Source organism: Sander vitreus, chromosome 14, assembly GCF_031162955.1.
Source record: "Sander vitreus isolate 19-12246 chromosome 14, sanVit1, whole genome shotgun sequence".
In the NCBI taxonomy this organism is placed as follows: Eukaryota; Metazoa; Chordata; class Actinopteri; order Perciformes; family Percidae; genus Sander; species Sander vitreus.
Window position 1 is genome coordinate 24,428,731 of NC_135868.1, and position 19,163 is coordinate 24,447,893.

The following is a 19,163-nucleotide window of genomic DNA, read 5'->3' on the forward strand; positions in this document are numbered from 1 at the left end:
CGTTTATTTTTCAAACATGTCATGTCCTTTTGTCAACGATCCCGTTGATGAAAAAGCTGTATTACTTCACAGTGAGTTTACGTCGGGAGATGATATTGAGTCCCGACTAGATGTATTTTCATTTCCACATAACCGATTTGAGAGATTTTTTTTTTTTTTTCACAGTCCATCAGATATGTAGATATCTGTCCTCATATTACTAACATCCACCATCGTGGACATGCTTTATTAACATCCCAGCAGATTCTTTGTGTCGCATAAGTTTTTTGCAAACGGCAGTTTTCTTTATAACATTGGTGATGCGGATCGTACTGTAATAGTAAAGCCACTGTATGCAGAGCCGTCAGAAAAGTGTGACTCGCTCTGAAACGTTTTTGTTGTGTTCCCTGGAGACAAACCAGTGAGAGCCATTAAAAAGAAATAAATGATTATAAATTATAGTTCTGTTAATGATCATGGTGCTGCAGCCTCAGAATGGGATATAGTAGTAGCTTACTTTTTCGACCGCAGGATTGCACCTGAATGAAATTATAGGTGTAATACAATTCCAGTTTTCACCAGTAATATCAGTTGACTGTGATTAAATATGAAATGAATACTCTGTTAATGCTTACGGCATTGGCTGGTGCAGTAATTTTCTCCCACACCACTTCTCTCTCTTTTACAGCAGCCGCTGTCTTGCTTTTTTAACGAAATACATGTTCAAACTCGTTTGTGCGAGTATTTCCGCCGACCCTTTTGTTTGTGGTTGTTACCCTGGTGAATCGTAGTATCATAGCTCCATTCATCCTGCCTTTTTATTGTGGTGGAGCACGCTCGTGAACCTACTCTGAGTTGATTGAACCAACTCATATCAGCTGTTCTGGAACCGAAAACTCTGAGTTTCCCATCTCAGGGTAAATCAACTCAGTTTGTTAAACCTCCTTCCTGAAACGGGCCCCTGCTCTCTGTGTCATGTTTGTGTGGGCAGTGTGTTTTAGATGAACGCTTTTTGGCTTAAAGGAACATGCCACCGTTTGTTGAAATAGGGTTATTCACCGTCTCCCCTAGATGTAGAGAGGTAGGCAAAAGCATTTTTGTCTCAGTGCATGTGTTGTCTTAATTAATAAATAACCATGCGTCATGTTTACAATAATCACTTACTCTATTTCAACAAACGGTGGCGTGTTCCTTTTAATATGACTACACAGTAACAGATTAAAGGAAGCTCCAATGCTGGTTGGCATAGATTCCCTAGAACATAGATTCTGATTCTCATTGAAACAAATTATATTTTCTCATTTGGTGTGTTTGCTTTAACCTTTTTTTTTTGTTTTTATTAATATGGTTCACATAATTCTTCATCTAACCTATTGCCAGACAGGAATGGAAATATTGGATTCCCCCCCAACATCCACTCTCATATTCTCTGCCTTGCTAATTAAGGGGTGACACTTCTTCCTGCATCGGCACTGAACATTGGCATTGGATGTAAATCAAGAGGTGTGGAATCTTCCAATATGGACGTAAATCCATAGAATTACTGGGCTGTATAGGCAAACACAATACATGGTAAAATGTTTCCGTCAGTGATGGAGTACTCGAGTCCTGGACTCGGACTTGAGTCGCTATTCACTGGACTTGACTCGACTTGGACTCGCACAGTAATGACTTGGAGTCGAGGATTTCCGGACCTGACCATTTATGACGTGAAACATGAAATAATGAATCAATGAAGATCACCAACAAGTGACATATGATGGACATTTACACTATATACAGTATGGTGTGAATGAATTTAGCTATTTAGCATAGAACTTAATTAACCGACCTTGTTTGCAATGCTGATTTAGTTATTTTTAATAATTCACTTTGTGATCTACAACCTGTAATCCTGCCTTTCTTTGAATCTGATGTAGATCGAATTGAAATGTATTACTCTCATGTTGAAAGGGCCATAGAATACCATGGTGTATGGAAATACAGAGCACCTATTTTGAATTTCAAAAAGAAAGTGGAAAAAGGTTTGGGTGAGCTACAAAGGCAGTGCCATGAATGGAGTCTTTTGACGACGGAGGTGCGGTGTTGCTAATTATTATAAAGGGCATACACAGTTCTTCCTCTTTCTTCTTACATTTGTCTAAAACGTACTTGCATATTGTACAGCAAACATACAAATCGTTGCAGTTCTGCCCGATATTGATGTTCAGATTGATTAAGCATACAGTCTACGGGTGTACACAGGGGAAACGAGGGGCTATTTTTGTCTGTGCTATTTGTAGCTGTGAGCGGCAGATAACCTCCAGAAGGTTAATGAGCGGAGAGCCTTCGGGAGAGCTTACAGCTGAAATCTGATATGCCTTGAAGCTCCTCCACACCTCCACATTAATGTCTATGTTTAATGAAATCTTCTAAAATTAGGAGTCATGCAGAGCCATGTAGACAGACTATCCACATTCTGACTGCAGCAGGGATCTTTCCACAGTAACCCAGCCATCCGTACTGTAGACATATGTCAGAGCAGCTGAGCGATGGTGCAAGGTAATGTCAATGTCTGAGCTATGGCTATCACATGGATGATTAGCTTCGAGCGGAGGCCATCGCTACTCCCCCGCATCGCATACCTCGAGCCTGTCTCATCGCTGTCACCACTGATCAATTTGAGTCCAACAACAAAAACAGGCAGAGTGGATTTTCGGGGTTTTGCCCACGGTGAAACCATAAAGGACAGAACATCAATAACTGTCTGGCAGGTTTACACACCTGATCATTTCAACTGAACATGGGCAGTCAGGGACACAGCAATTTACATTTGTCTGTCAATTGAAGCACATTAATTCCATGAGGCAAGTTGGTGAACTCCATAAGCCTCATACTGTTTCGGTGTCTAGAAGAGTTCAGACTGAATTGTTTTGAAAAAGGAGATTACCTTTGCTAGCTAAGAATTGGTACTTGGTCGTCAGCCTTAGGGTTAGGGTTAGCCCCTTGCAATATTTTGCTTTGGGGCCCCAACCTACAGCCAGTCATTTCATCACCTTTTCAAAACCAGTGATATCTCTGGTTAAAAAGGAAACGACTGCAATTAGGTACGCCCAGGAAAGGATGAGGGCCTGGCCCTGTTTGCAGGTCCAATCATTACTAGGGCCTTTACACCTACTGTGTCGGTTGTTAAGTATTTTTCCTTTTTTTTTTAAGAGTCTCTTTAGGGCCGGTGGGCTATACTGTTGTAAAGAGCTCACCAACTTATCAATTTGCTTGTGCCTAACCGTATATTTGCTACAGTTTCTGCACTTTCCTGAGGGAAGGGCGATGCAGTGTTTGTGTAGCACAACAATCAATAGTTTTCAGGCTGGGGGTCAGACTCTAAACCCCCATCAGAAGCTTAAAAGATCAATCTGATGGGATGTGAGGTGATTAACGGGATGGAAAGGAGTAAAGTAATGTTATGGCTAGTCTGTTTTTTCTGGTAATCCTGTATTTTTCAGACTTCTGTCAAGTCAACATCAAAATTAGGTTGAACTGCTCAACCATAGCAGAACCTAACAAACGATCACTGTAGTCAGCACAAGTCTCTGAGCAAGTCTGCCCAAGTCAATGGCCAATGCTGAGATAAACATGTTGCCAACCTGTCCGGGTGCTTTACGTAAAATATATCAATACTACTTCTACCACCGAAGCTTTATATATACGCACATAACCTGATGAACAAAAACTGTCCCTCGTAGACATTTCACGCCACTTTAAGCAAATTATTTACATTATTTACGGTATTCAGCATTATTATATGACTTCTTCATTACCAGCCTTGATAGCAACGTAGGTATTGTTTTCAACTTTTGTGTGTCATCATGGTAAAATGTGGTCCTGGAGACACAAGTGGAAACTACCACAGAAGTGGCTTTGAGTACTTTGCCATGTGTTTATACAGTATCTCTGTCTACGGACAGATTTTGTCACCGCATTAGAGTCACAACTTTACAGGTGTGTAGTTAAGATCAAAAAGAAGGTAGAGTTTGGGTATGATCTGAGCAAGGGCACCGGAAGTAGGGATCAGCCATTGGACCCCCCACTTTACACCCCTGGCCCAATTTGGCATCGTGACTGGTGTGATCCCATCACAAGATAGTCTATAGTTACATAGTAATGATAGATTTCTGCTTTAACTAATTGGCTTTAATAGCTCTGTCATGAAAAGGAAGTATTGTTGGTTTGGACAGGCGCAGTGGGGACCAGAAACGTGTGTAGAAGAGAACCGTGGATGATAAAATGCATTAATTAATGGCCGTTTAATTCAACTACATGTATCATACATCTGTTTTCACTGTTACTACTGATAAAATGCGAGAGAGAGACCAAAATGCTGGACCCCACAACTTTAAAGGGCTGTTTGAGGGTTAAGACTTTCGGGATTAGGGTTAGAATTAGGTTATGGTGAGGGTTAAGGTTAGGCATTTAGTTGTGATGGGTAAGGGGCTAGGGAATGCATTATGTCAATGATGGGTTGATCCCCACAAAGATAGTGCCACGCATTGTGTGTGTGCGCATACAGAAACTGTCACCAGCTTGACTCACCCTTTCTCCGTCCAATAGCAGGTGGACTTTGAAGATCATACAGTCATTCACCGTAATCTCCTCATTTCTGTAAAGAATCTGAAATATCCGGCTGAACACTGCTCCGTCGTAAACCCCTGCAGAGCTGAAGCTGCATTCTCCTGTTGTGGGACACAATAACATGAACAATTAACACAAACGACAACAGTATCACTGATTCCATGTAACAGTCACTATGTATTGTATTTATATATTTAATAACATATTCCATGTTATTAAATGCAGAGCTTTTACAGTACTAAATTAATAGTTAAATGGTTTAACAAGGAGTTGTCTCAGAAATACACTTTTTTTATCATAACCAGAAATAAAATTAGGCCTTTCATTTGTCTAACTGATATTCAATGTCCCTGCACTTTAAATGCAGCTACTAGCTTTCTGTTTGTCCAATTTGTATATTCAAAGGTGCTATGATGAAATCAAGCTAATATCTGGTAGAGTTAATAACATTAAGTGAGCCATCCAGACACCATAGCACTATGCATAGATGGAACAAATAATAAAATGTGTGCATAGGAAATGTCCGTGCGAGCAAGAAAGTTGGACGTTGCACGTTGACTCTGTCAAACATGCATTCTTTACTTTCTTACGCCTATCATTTTGGGGACGCCTAATCCTTTTTGGGATTGTTGGGGGTTGCGATTATGCGGCATGTTTTCTTAAAAAATGCAACGGAATATGTGGGATATTTATACAATTTTATGCGACGATATTGCGGGAACTTGCAAAAACTGCGGTTTCATCATGGCTTCATCGCGGGGTTTGCAGCTCTTCGATGATGTTCAACGTCGCCTAATTACATCACTTCATAACGTTCCCGTTTCATCGGTATTTGAAAAAATGCGGTCCCCGCATAAATATGCGGACTTTGGCTGATTATGCATTGAATTATGCGATCGCGTAATCGCGTTTTTCTGGAGGGACTGCCTATCGCTCCATGTTCATGGAGCATAGGTTGTTGACCACAGTTCGCCAGAGTCTTCTGTCCTGGGCTTGCCTTTCCAGCTCTTTCCATGTCAGTTCGCTCTGCTTGATGTCTGTCTTGAGGTCCCTTCGCCACATGTTCTTGAACCGCCCTCTCTTTCTTGGGGGCCTTGTTGGGGATTCCATCTTAGGGTCTTCCTGGAGATGCTTGTATTTGGTTTGCGGAGTGCTTGGCCAGTCCATCCCCCATATTCTTCTCTTGATCTCTTCTTCCACTGGGTGTTGGACCGTTCTCTGCCAGAGATTATTGTTACTGATGGTATCTGGCCAGCGGATGTTCAAGATCTGCCCTCAGGCAGCTGCTAAAAGTTCCTGGTTGTCCTTTCACGTCTCTGATCTGTAGAGTAGCATAGGCTTTAATGTTAGAGCTGAGGAGTCTGAGCTTTGTCAGCTGGCTGATTTCTTTGGAGCTCCAAAATGTGGTCTTTATTATCCAATCTATAACCAGGATGAAGAGGGAAAGTGGACAGTAAACAGCCTAGTCTGATGCCAGTCTTCATTTGGAAACTTTGATTGAGCTGTCCACTATGGATAACTCTGCAGCTCATCCCTTCGCAGGAGTTTCTGATCATGTTGTTCAATTTCCTGAGGTGCCAGGGTTTCTCGGTCGATTCTGTCTAACGCCTTCTCGTAGTCTATCAAGTTGATGCACAGCGGAGAGTTCCAGTGATTGCTCAACTATGATACAGAGAGTTGCAATCTGGTCCACACATGATCTATTCTACCGAAAGCGGGTCCACGGCTTCCTTTATTCGTTCCATGAGGACTGTTGAAGATATTGATATTGAGAAGCATGATTCCTCTGTAGTTAGGGCATTTGCTGAAGTCTCCTTTCTTGAGAAGCTTGACCATGTAGCCTTCCTTCAGGTCTGCTGGTACTTCCTCCTTCTCCCAGATCCTCTCAAATAGTGGGTGCAGCATCAAACATACATACTCACATGTAATGAACAATGATAAATCCAACCTGATCTTACAGAAATACATGAAATGACAACGAGCTCTTAACACAGCATGACGTGGTGCTGCTTAAAATTACGTGCCAGCAGTACGGAGACAATTTAGGTTTAGGCAAAAAAAACTACTTAAACCTAAAGGTTTAGGCAAATATTATGGTTTGGGTTGACATACATTCTGTATGTGTAGTGTTATGTAGGCCCTGTGACGTAAGTTAAATACGTTGCGTATTTTTATCTTGCATACATAAGTTAGAAAAAGTCAACGTTGACTTACACTCTTACACACGAACAGTCTCCTGGGTGAAAGGCCTGGGTTTGTTTGACCCAGCGATCCACCCCAACCTCCTACCAATGCGGACCGTTTTTATACTACCTCACCTGTCTTTGAGACAGGGCTGTGTTGAACTGGGGAATTAGTGTGTCCACCATGACAAAGCGTCCTAATTGACTGTTTTCCGTGATGCCAGCACATAATTCTGACACATTACTTGCCACCAGTGTTGGGCGTAACGTGTTACAAAGTAATGCGTTACAGTAACGTAACTACTTTTTCGGGTAAAAAGTAGTGTAATGCGCTACTACTGAAAATTTGGTAATTAAACGTATTTCCTTTTTGAATTCGGTGCAACGTTGCTTTTCCCAGGGACAGATTTGACAGCGACACTGCCTTCTCAGCTGCACGTTCACAAGCTCCACACAGGACGTAACAGAGGTAGCAGAGTAATCATGGCAAGCGAAAAGCAGCCAAAGCTAACTTTTGAGAGCTTTTTAAGCTTTGTGGCTTTTTTGTGGATGGCGCTCTGAGCCAGGCAGACACAAAGCTGACAACCTCACAGATGGATGCGGTGGAGATGGCCTCATGCATACATTTACACAAATTGCCGTGAGACTGGGTTGGCGGACCACTGTGGACTTTGTGGATTTCCAGAAAAGAGGCTGCATGTGTCTACGACAAAGCACGGACCCCGGTACAACTCGATACAGACATTACATAGTATACACTAACACCGTGTAACGCCGACGACCTGCTGTTGTGCATTCTACCCACGTTGGACTCGTTCATAATGAATCAGGCTTCACTCTGTGAGTAGAGAATCCAGTCTGCAGTGTAGTTCAGACACTTCACTGATAAACCATAGATCGGCTTTATGGTCAAAGATATTTTTTGTATAATTAACTTCAGTTTCTGCCAGAGATGCCTGCTTTTAAAAGTAACGAGTAAAGTGAAAAGTTACTTTCCATAGGGGGTAACTAAGTAAAGTAACAGATTGCTCGTTACTTCTTAAAAAAGTAAACACTACTTTTTAAAAGTAACTTCCCCAACACTGCTTCCACCAACCACGTAATGCAGTGTTAAGAGGTATGCATTTCTATGGGATTAGGCTGGATAAATGTCATCTACTCTACATATGTGTTTGTGCATGCTCAACCTTTAAAAGTCCTAGTAACAAAGGAAAAATTTAACATTTTGAGACATACACTTGAGAGACATGAGAAGGTCAATACCACTGCTATTTTTGTACCAAATATAGGGTGACCAGATTTCCCGGAACTAAAACCGGGACACTGTGCGCTTGACCGTAGTGCTCGTGCACGCACACGCTTTTTAACGTGAACATGTGCCAGCGCAGGTCAGACATAGACACAGACAGTAACTTCATTATTTTGATCGTAGGCTCCTCATCTAATAATAACAGTGCTTTTTCCTGTAAAATTAACAAAATTGCAGCAACAGCCTTTTTCAGTTTAGTGTGAGATTTGTTGATTTTTTTCTAAAGATTTTTTGAAGTGTTATTTATTCCAATAACACCAAAATAATTCAAATGATTGTGATGGTGAATTTGTATGCACCTATTTCTACTTTTATTTCTGAATCAGTGTATGCTGTAAATATCTTTATGTAAAGAGAAATCTAGATTACAATCCAAATATAAAAAACATAATGGAATGTATTGCAGTAAGGCTCTCAGGCATTCTGTATTGCTTTCAACTATTTATTCTCCTGTAGATCGACTTTACTAATTATATCGGAGTCAGCACACATGTAGCCTAGCATTTACTCCTCCCTGCTGTTTTGCATCTTTTGTTGGGGAATTAACCTCCTTTAATGTGCATATGACAATTATTCAGCTCAATGATACATACATTCATTCATTTTAATTTATTTATAAAGACCCTGGACTGTAATATTTCAGATGTGTTTGAGCAAGATTTCATGTTCAAAACTTTGTGCACATTCAAAATACATTATCTGTGTTCTCTGTGATTTGGAGGAGTCGTGATATTTTGAGAAAAATAAAGTGATAATAGGCTATTACAAGAATAAAGTCACTATATTTCAGAAAATAATCTACCCGCACCATAGCCTGCTGTGCATTACGTGACTGCTCTGCTGATACGGTAGATCTCAGACCGTCTGACAGACCAGAGCCCCGTTTGGGTCTCTGAATGAAACACATAGTTTAGCCACGGAAGTGGAAAACTGAAACTACTGCAGAAATACACAGAGCACAAACGTAACACATCTGCCGCAGCATGTCCACAGCAGAGCGCGTCCATAAACCTGAAGCTGTCCTGCATTTTACAGCGAGAGTGGACACTAAGCGACGCACGGGTCTGCTTCAGAGCTCCGTGTGTCAAACTAAATCATTAGTATTGCCCTCCTAAACTTTGTGTTGATGGCATCAATGTATTAGACTGATTTGGCTGTGATTCCTCCGAAAAAACAGCTTTCCTCACTTGGAGACAGTTGCTAGGTGATAGCAACAAATACAGCATGGTTGGACCCCGCACGTAGCTGCCCGTTCTATTCGCCTCGGAAAATAAACTGGACAAAGTTACATTCTGGGCTACACTCAAAACATTTGGGGCTGAAGCCCCGGCAAAATCGGCTCACGCCGCTCCTGGTGTAAACCGGGACATTTTAGCGTCGACCGACAGGCTTTTGTCGGGACTCGGGACACGCAATTCAAAATCGGGACGTCTGGACACCCTAACCAAAAGCTGCAGCCAGTGTCCGCTTAGCTTAGCCTAGGATAACATAAAGACTGGATGCATGGGGGAAACATATGTGTTTTTGATTTTCAACATTTCCCATGCTACAACACTAAAACTACACTGCAACACATTTGTGTGCAATATGATTATTCCTACCAACTGACACATTCTCCCTGGCTCCCCTGCTGTCCAGCTGCATGCCGTGATAGGTCTCTGAAATCCCCTGCTGAGGTTGTGCTCTTTTCAGTCTCATTCTTACTCTCCCTCTTTCTGTAGGCCTCCTCCTGATAATGCTGTCACTACTAGCAATATCAAGCAGCTCCAGCCAGGACAACAGATGTGTGGGAGCATGACTGTTGTCAAAGACTTTGTGGATGTGTGACAGACAGCGTAATCCCTCTGGGTATGTATTGTATGTGGAAGGAGTTGTGTCTCTGTGTTAGCACTGTCGCCTCACAATGTGACGAATGTGACAGATATTTTTTTTTTTTTTTATGTCTCCTTGTGTTTGTGTTTAAGTTAGTAGGGGTCCAAATCACGCGTTTTATCAAGATACGATATTGATTCTTTGGAAAACGATACAATATTTACTGATATCACAAAGTCTGCCACAATAGGATTTCGATTCATTTCAGGGGCCTGTACTAGACAATACATAAGCCCATTTAACACAATCAGTTACATTTAAATATATTTACAAAAAGCAACGAAAATATGATTTGACAATGTCATTACTAAGCTCTTCCAGACATTTCAATTAAAAACAAACTACTATTTTTAATAAAAAGAATACGTATAAAGTGGGAATTTTAAAATGAAGGCGCATCTTAAAGATGAGGATACGTATCCATATTTTCACTTTGTATCGATAAGATTGGATCGCTGAGTATTGGAGAGAGAGAGAGAGAGAGAGAGAGAGAATCCACAGCATCCACAGCGATGTATCGTTACACCCCTACAAGTTAGGAGGATTATAGACTGTGAACTGCGCAGGAATTAACATAAAAGATTGACCCGTGAAGGACTTGTGATCTCCCCCAGGTGCTTTCATGCCCTCTTTCCTTTGCTGGGTGGCCCTTCAGTTTGGCCAAATTGACTAAATCAATGAAGTGTAGCTGCTGCAGTTGTCCTTGCTACACTCACACACTCTATTCCCTTTGAATGCCAGTTTGTTTAACAGGATTGATTAAACAATACATTTAGTACCAAGGGAGCAGAAGCGATAAGACCTTGATAAGAAAGCTGCTTTGCTGAGATTTCGGCTTTGACATTGATAGCAACGTTGTTTGCATACAAGGGGAAGGCAGCACCTGTACAATGCAGTCTAATACAACAGCCATACTATGAGGCATAGGCGTGACCCCCCCCCCCATAATCAAAACTTGCCGCGGTAATGAAGTCAGAGTTTAAGTACTGTGGCAAGCAAATATTTGTTATTAAGATGTGCATGACTTCTAAAACGATAAATAAAAAAAAATAAAAAATATCTATCTCTCTCATCCCAAAACATGAGTAATGTTTTGAATCTGCAGAAAGTTTTGAACAATACCGCAGATTAATTACTTAATTAATAATATTTACATGAATAAAGATATTTGCATGCAGAAAAGGCACAAATTGAAAAATTCACCAGAATGCAGGAAATAAAGCTTTTAATGCTCAAAATTTCCTTGAGGGACAACCACCAATGTTGGCTGATTATAATGTGTTGGCCCTAATGTTTAAACAAGCATTTCAACCCCCCCCCCCCCTAATGTTGAACCCAAAGTTACACCCTTGCTATGAGGTCTAATTCTGTAAATGTTATGTTAGATTTCAATTGAGACATAAAGGTGGGCATTGTTAATTTTGAGATTGTTGTGTATGTTGGTGTTGCATTGAATTACTGTAAGTTATACACGTAAGTTATATTTTCTTCTCACAGAAGTGGCTCGTCTTTTTCCACGTTTGGATTAAAGAGCCCAGCAATCTCTCTCCAAAGTTTGCCTACATTAGCCAACATACTGCAAGTGACAAGTCATACCAGACCAAGTGAGTCATTTCTTCTTTTTTTTTTTTTTGGCTTATGAAATAAAATTCCAACATGAGAAATGTGTTATTTCTTCGTCTATGGAAGCCCATTTCTGCCAGGAAAAGAAAAAAATAAGTATATTGTTTATTAAAAGGATGCCCATAAGTCAGACTTATAAAATAAGATTCAAACAATTTCTTTTCACTTCAAATGTGTAATGTAGATAATAAATACATATCCAAACCTTTGACTTAACAAGAAAAAAAATTATGACAGTAAGTCAAAATTCAGCATTATGAAATAGGAAGAATATGAAGCAATTCCAGTTGCCCATGACTTAATATTTCTCCATATCATCACCTGTATGACAGAGAAACTTCACAGATACTGTTTTCCTTTCCTGGCAGAAATGGTTTTCCGTAAATGTCAGACTCTGACACCATATGTGTGCCAAAACTATTAAAATATTTGTAATGTTTAATATTATGTCCACGCTCTTTTGGTTCCTGTTGGTTATAAATGCGTTAAAAGTTAGTTTCAGTGCTCCCATTCATGTTTTCAGTGAGTTAGACCAAGAGAAATACATCAAACCCACCCACATGTTGGGTAAAGTGCAGTTCTCACAGGAGTGGTGGAGTTATCGCATCCTGCTCTTTAAAACCTGCTGAAATGCCCTTAAGCTTTAGCCACAGCCAAATCTGTGCTGGAAATAATATGCTTACAGCTACTGGTGCTCTGCATCTAGTGTGTGTGTGTGTGTGTGTGTGTGTGTTAGTCACTCCCTATCGGTAAAACACAAAACTCTTCAGGATGCTAACATAACGGAGTATCTTAGTCCGTGCAGTAGGAGACAACTTAAACAGCAATCCAATTCTTCCTGTTCACATTCTGAATAAAAAAAAAATCACTGTTTTTTTTGTGCGTGAATCAGTCATTAAATGCTTCAGTTGAGAGTCTGGCACACACAATTCATTTGTCTGAGGGGCTCAGACAATTGAAATGTCAAGCATACACTTTTACAGAGAACGCAGTAAGGGATTATTTCCTGCGTCTGTGTATGATGAATGCATTTCCTCCCGCTGGCTTGCCGGAGAGCTGGCTGATGCATTTATTCTCAGCATTCTGCCTGGGAGGTGTACAGGCTTAATACATGACCTTGTGAAAGGAACTGCAAAGGGATGGAAGGGGAGGGGAGGGCTGCAGCCTTCCAATTACAATATGAATGTGATGGATTGCAGTCATTGGATTACATATACAGCAGGCCGCATTGCTTTAGAACAGCTTTTGAATATGCGACTTTGTTTATAGAGTTGACAACGGTTAAATATAGTATTGTAACACATGCATGGTATAGACTAGAGGACCACACAGATATATTGCACGCAAGAATGTAGTGGAGGGTGAATCTAATTAAGCTGCAATTTACCTTACCTAAGGTTGACGGCCATAAATCTATAAGAAGAGTTCAACATTTTTTGAAAGGCTTATTTACCTTCTTTCCGTGTGAGATTAATCAAAATCAAGCTCAGTTTAGTTTAGCATAAAGACTAGCCTGGGAAAACCCTGACGAACTTCCGGCAAATTTGAGATTTGCTTTGCAAGTCCGTCTGGCCAAGAGCCCATTCAACCCCATTTCCAATTATTCCAAATCGAGGCACCAAACACAACCGTTGAGGCGGGCTTTACACGATGACGATAGCACAGCGACGGCAAGCAGCTTTTTGTTTTACGTTGTTGACGTTGATGCCGCTGTCGCTGCTACGTCACCCGGATCTTTGGTCTGATTGGTTGAAGGACTATCCAATGTGCCCAGAGGCATTTGAGCGGCGTCCATTGGTGACGCCCCTTTGGAAATGGGCTGTGAATGAACCTTGCCCAAACCCACTCTGTTACAACTGAGAAGGGTCTGTCAACCAGGCTACATAAAGACTGCAAGCAGTTGAAAAAAGCTAGGTTTCTTCAGTCCAATGTGAAAAATAAATATGCCTACCAACACCTCTAAGCTGACTTATTTAAGATGTATTTTGTTACACTGTCACTTCACTTGTTGTAGTTATAGAGTGTAACTAAAGAAAACAAAATTTGAATTGCTGTTTATGTATGGGTTGAACAAAAGACATACACTGTCTTAAAGGGGCTATATACAACATTAAGAGTCTGGGCAGGGATTGCCTACACATGGCTCTCACCGCTGACGTCACAATCAAACATCAAAATGGCTGCGCCTAGCATTTTGCGTTAGCATTTGCTCTAGCATGCATGCGTAGCTGGCCCAGCTACCAAAACAAAGAACAGAGAAGCTTGGTTTATGAAACACACAGGAAGTATGACTTCATTCTCTGCCTGAGAACACCATTACTCCACTATATCCTTAGGTAGTTGTTTGCTGCTTAGAATGTTGTATATAGCCCTTTTAGATTAAACAGCTTTCGAACAAGTTTTGCCATATAAAGATGAGAGGTGTGTTTTTTCTGTTTTCCCCCTGCATCCAGGCTTTATGCTATGCTAGGCTAAATGCATCCTGTTTTCAGCTCGAACCAAAACCTTCATTCACTGATTTTTCTGGCAGCAAAAACAAGCTGCGAACACACAACTAAAATATTATCACCCTAATGGTGAACTTTTTTAGTAAACTGTTCCCGTTTAGACTTCGAGGACATGGAGCAACATTTTCATTATTTTGGAGTCATGTTTCTGGCCGTGATGGCTTCTGACTCGACGTGGACTCGCACACTGACTGATGACTTGGACTCGAGGATTTATGAAATCGAACTCGGAAATTGGATGGAGTTTCTGACTATTATGTTTGATAGGCAGGGCTTGAGTACTCGAATCCTGGACTCGTACTTGACTGTGACTCGAGTCGCTATTCTCTGGACTCGTTACTCGACTATGACTCGACTTGGACTCTTTTTTTTGGCGACTCTGAGTGGGACTCAGACTTGAAAACTGGGGACTTGAGAGTTGACATGGACTCACAGTTGGTGACTCAAAATACACACTGGTTTCTGGCCACCTGATGAGTCCTATATTCACTCTCCTATTAGCTCTGTTTTGGTCTAACTCCTGAGGGAAATATCTGTCTCTTTAGCAGCTAAATGCTTCTCTAGGTTCACCAGCTAGGGGCTAACTGTGTCTGTACTATTTGGTGCTGGGCAGGTAGTACGCAGTGTTTTTATTGGAGACATTATCCATAAATAAGCTGCCTGATATGTCAGAAGAAAGTAGTGTAAGTAGTGTATTTCACAAAATATTGAATTACTCAAATGGTGTTTAGCTGAAGAGAATAAATGTGGCAATGTTTCAATTATATCTTTTCATACTGGATATTTGCTTGTGCTGACTCACTCAAGGTCAGTTTCCTTGACATCAGGCTGAATAATTCAAAGAATGAGCGAAGATGAATGAATACATTAGGTTATATTATGGTAACTGAAGCAAATGTGTCTGTTCACACATACTCTTTTAAAGCATGTACAGTACTCAGTTTAACTGAATCCTCCTCCAGCTGGACTTTGCTCTCCCTTCTTTTCCTCACCTGACATTATGTAAATCTGCACCTGCAGGATTCAACTCCTAAAAATAGACTATTGGGAGCAAGACTAATCAACTGCTATTTTTATCATTTCCATTGCAATCTATTAATATTTTGACTATTCAGGATTTGTCTCCATCCACAAACTAATAATTTTCCCTGCTGGTATTCCTCTCACTGTTTCTGGATAAAACACTCCAAATTACATGAGTCACTGTCAAATAGCTCACATTACTGTATTGTGTGAACAGTTGGCTTCATTTAATATTGTAAGTGGCGTTTTCTTTTGCGGGGTACAAATCTTCCACCAAAACAAGTTCCTTCTCGAGGCTATTTTGCCGAGCCACCGTCGCTGCGGACGGAGCTTAGAGCCGCCCAAGACAATCGTGATCGGTTTAAAGAAATGCAAACAACCCAGAGCGTTTTGTTCCCCCTATCCTAGTATCTGAGGTGTAGCCAGACCTTTTACCAAAATCCTAGCCTTAATATAACCTGAAACTGAGGCTGGAATTATAATGTGGGACCTAATGTCCTCGCAATCCAAAATGTCCTTACAAGGATAGTGGGCTGCACTGTCAGGAATTGGTCCTCACAAGTACATCTAAAACACACACACACACACACACACCGACCGCTCCAGTCATGACAAGCTAAAAATAGCTGTTATTACTGTGAATCAGTATTGCCAGTAAAACGGCTTTCTGCATTGCCAGAGATCCAGATTTTACACTTGGGTAGGTTCAGAAATACTGTGTCACAACCTATGAATACAAAAGAGGACAAGACACGAGCTATCTTTTATGATAGAAACCATCTGCAAGTAATTGTATTCAGGAATTAATGGATGTAGAATGCACAGAGCATAAAGTAAAATGCTGTTTTATTCCTGTTCGCCTCGTTGGTTGCATATTTTGTTGCTAGTTATCTACAGCATTTTATTTATTTAAGAAACAAACCTTTGACAAAAGGACCTTTTTACAAGTGAAAATTATTCAATTTAAATGTTATGGCCACAAATGAACATAGTTGTCTTTGAAGCAAGGAATTTTAAGATTAGCTGTTGTGGTTTATGGTGCACTGCAAAAACATTCAGCTTTAAGCCTGTTCTGTCTTAAATCCCTCATTGTAAGACAAGACAACCCAGTCGCACGGCAGTTCGTGAAATGGTCACGTAATTTAATCTATCGATTTGTGTACACGGACACGTTTATCTCGTTTTTTTTCTGTGATATCGGCACGTTTTTTTTTTTTAAACTAATGTATTTCAATGGGAAGCATCTTTCGTGATCACAGCACGACAACAACGGGACGGTTGGATTAAGGAAAAGAAGAACGCGACTGTTGAGTTTAGGAAAACAAAGGGACAACAACGGGACGTTGGGTTTAGTAAAAGAAGAACGGGACAGGTTTGGTAAAAAAAAGAAAGTGACGGTTGTGTTGCGGAAAACGCGGAACAACAAACCCTGGTCTCCTGGGTGCAAGTCCTGTGTTGTTTGACCGATCCACAACCCCAACCAACCTCCCTACGCAAATTTTCGGGCTTTTCATACTACTAAAGAATCGTGCTGTGCTCACGAAAGATTCTTCCCATTGAAATTCATTAGTTTAAAAAATTTGCTGATATCACGGAGAAAAAAACAAGATAAACGTGTCTGTTTACACGACTCAATAGATTAAATTACGTGAACATTTCACGAACTGCCGTGACACTGGGCTGGACAAGAGGAAAATGTGGAGCACCGAAATTCCAATGGAGTTCTCTTAGTATAACAAAGTGCAAATATTTCGAGACAGCATAGAAAAAATTAAGATCAATATGGATCAAGAAAATGACACTGTTTGAAAACTGAAATTGATTTACTTTTGAAACAGTTGAATCATCTTGCCACCATTTGGCTTTGGAAGATATCAGAGACGGAAGATTTTCTGCAGAGTGCATCAGTCAGTCTTTAACCCAAAGACTCCACCAAATGTCTTAAATCACTGAGACAAGGTAAAGCCATAAAATCCCCACATGCCACTCTCTTTCTCTGGTGCATATCTTTTAAAGCTGGGACAATGGTAGGAACACACCAATAGATGAACTTACTGTGCACAGTTAATTGTTAAAACAATCGATTTGGTTATTTTTATGCTAGGGCTTGTACCCACAATAAAAATGAAAGATTCTGGTCCATTCCAAGGTAAATCCATTGCAGCTCTGTCTCCACATCTGTGGTTTGCTTTATTTTAAGAAACGCCTTTGTCATGTTTCTGATTGAAGCTCTTTTCAATCCACAGATGTCAGAAATACAGCCATGAGACATGAAGGAATGAATCTGTTAGACAACTATAATCCAAAGAAGATTGTAGAGAATGTTCATATTCCACATCCACGTGATATGCTTACTAGTTCCAGGAAAGGCACAGAATAAGAGTACTTCCTGCATTACAGTACCATGTACTTTACCACAAAACACTGTGACGGATTACTGTTTTCACACAGACTTCAAACACAAGCATGAACAACAGTGTGTGTAATTCAGACGCAAACTGTGGTCATGAAACGATTCCGTGTGTCACTTGAGATTTTCTCACACTCAGTTCCCTTTGGACTTGGACCACTGTGGATGTAAAGCAAACTGTACAGACTGATGATCAAGATCAAGCTCTTAACATCCTTCGTCAATATTTGAGACCCAGAATGACATTTAATTAAATCAACTGTTTGCCAGTCAGTGTAAATAGTACTAGATAGTATTTATCTAGTATAGTATTTATTTATTATTTGTGTATTTGTGTCAAACTAGAGTCATATTAGAGTGTCTTTAACCTGAACACAAGTACAGTAGCAAGATGTATTACTACTAGTAGTAGTAGGAGTATATTTGATTGTACTTTTCTGGTTTCAAATGAGGACATTTCTTTTTCACCACCCTAGATACGTCTCTGGGAAAAAAAAAAAACTGTATATTCAAATTTAAATGTATTTAAACTGCTGTATTTCAAGTTCAGTACATTGTGTCTGACACACATCCTTATATTTGTCCTTCTTTATTACATATAGGCTACATACTGTAACTGAATACATGGATGGATTACTGAATGGGCCCTCCGGGCAAAGGGCCTGGGGCCCAAGTGGTCAGGGGGGGTCCCCTGCGATCCAAAATGACCACAAAGAGACGCAAAATGTCCATGAAGAGAAAGGGGAAAAACTGCAAAGAGAGGCAAAGTGACTACAAAATTACACAAAATGACTACAAAGAGATGCACAATGACTACAAGTGTCAGACACAAAAAAGACCACAAAATGAATACAAAATGAACAAAAGATACAAAAAGATCTGCAACACAACAACGAGACAAAACGACCACAAAGAGACACAAAATGACCCCAACATGACAACAAAGCAAAGCTAAATTATTACAAAGGGAAACAAAATAACCACAAAATAATGCCAATTAACTACAAAGAGATGCAAAATAACTACAAAGAGAGACACAAAATGACCACAAAGAGATGTAAAATAACCACAAAACGATGCAAAATGACCACTAAGAGATGCAAAACGACTACAAAGAGAAGCAAAATGACCACAGAGCGATGCAAAATGACCACAAAGGGACACAAAATGACTAGAAAGAGATGCTTTGTCTTGCTCGATGTTGCAGGGGTGGGGGCCTTGAACATGGCTGTGCCCAGGGGCCCATTGTCTCATAATCCATCCATGATTGAATATCACTTCTGGCCTGTAAATACCTTAAAAATCTCCAGTCTTAACGCATGCTTAAAAAAAAAAAAAAATTGGCATTTGCAGAATAAATGTATCAGCCCACGGGTTCAGCAAAAGTGCGATTACAGAGAACTAATATAGCAAATAGGGAGCTTATCTGCAGACAAGGATGAGGATAATGTTGTCTGACTGGTAAAGTCTATGCGATGCCTAAAAATATCATGTGTGTGGTGTAAACTCCACTTCCCCTTACAGTACCTGTATTGTCTTGTGTTGTCGCTATCAACCTGTGGGGCACTCGAGGCGAGACCTTTAGCCCTGCTCGTACCTGGTAGAACCTGTCGGAGAGGATACAAACATAGCAGTCACACTTAAAA

At 40.5% G+C, this 19,163-nt stretch overlaps 1 protein-coding gene across 2 annotated transcripts in view; it reads right to left on the reverse strand.

Moving 5' to 3' along the window:
• Positions 1-19,163, reverse strand: part of fam135b (family with sequence similarity 135 member B) — a 64,431-nt gene that overhangs the window by 29,223 nt on the left and 16,045 nt on the right. For both annotated transcript variants that reach the window (XM_078267420.1, XM_078267419.1), the window contains exons 3-4: positions 19,045-19,124; positions 4,552-4,691 (exon numbers count right to left, since the gene is read on the reverse strand). In XM_078267420.1, coding sequence (XP_078123546.1) covers positions 4,552-4,691; positions 19,045-19,124 — 220 coding nt within the window. The remainder of the gene's footprint in view (positions 1-4,551; positions 4,692-19,044; positions 19,125-19,163) is intronic.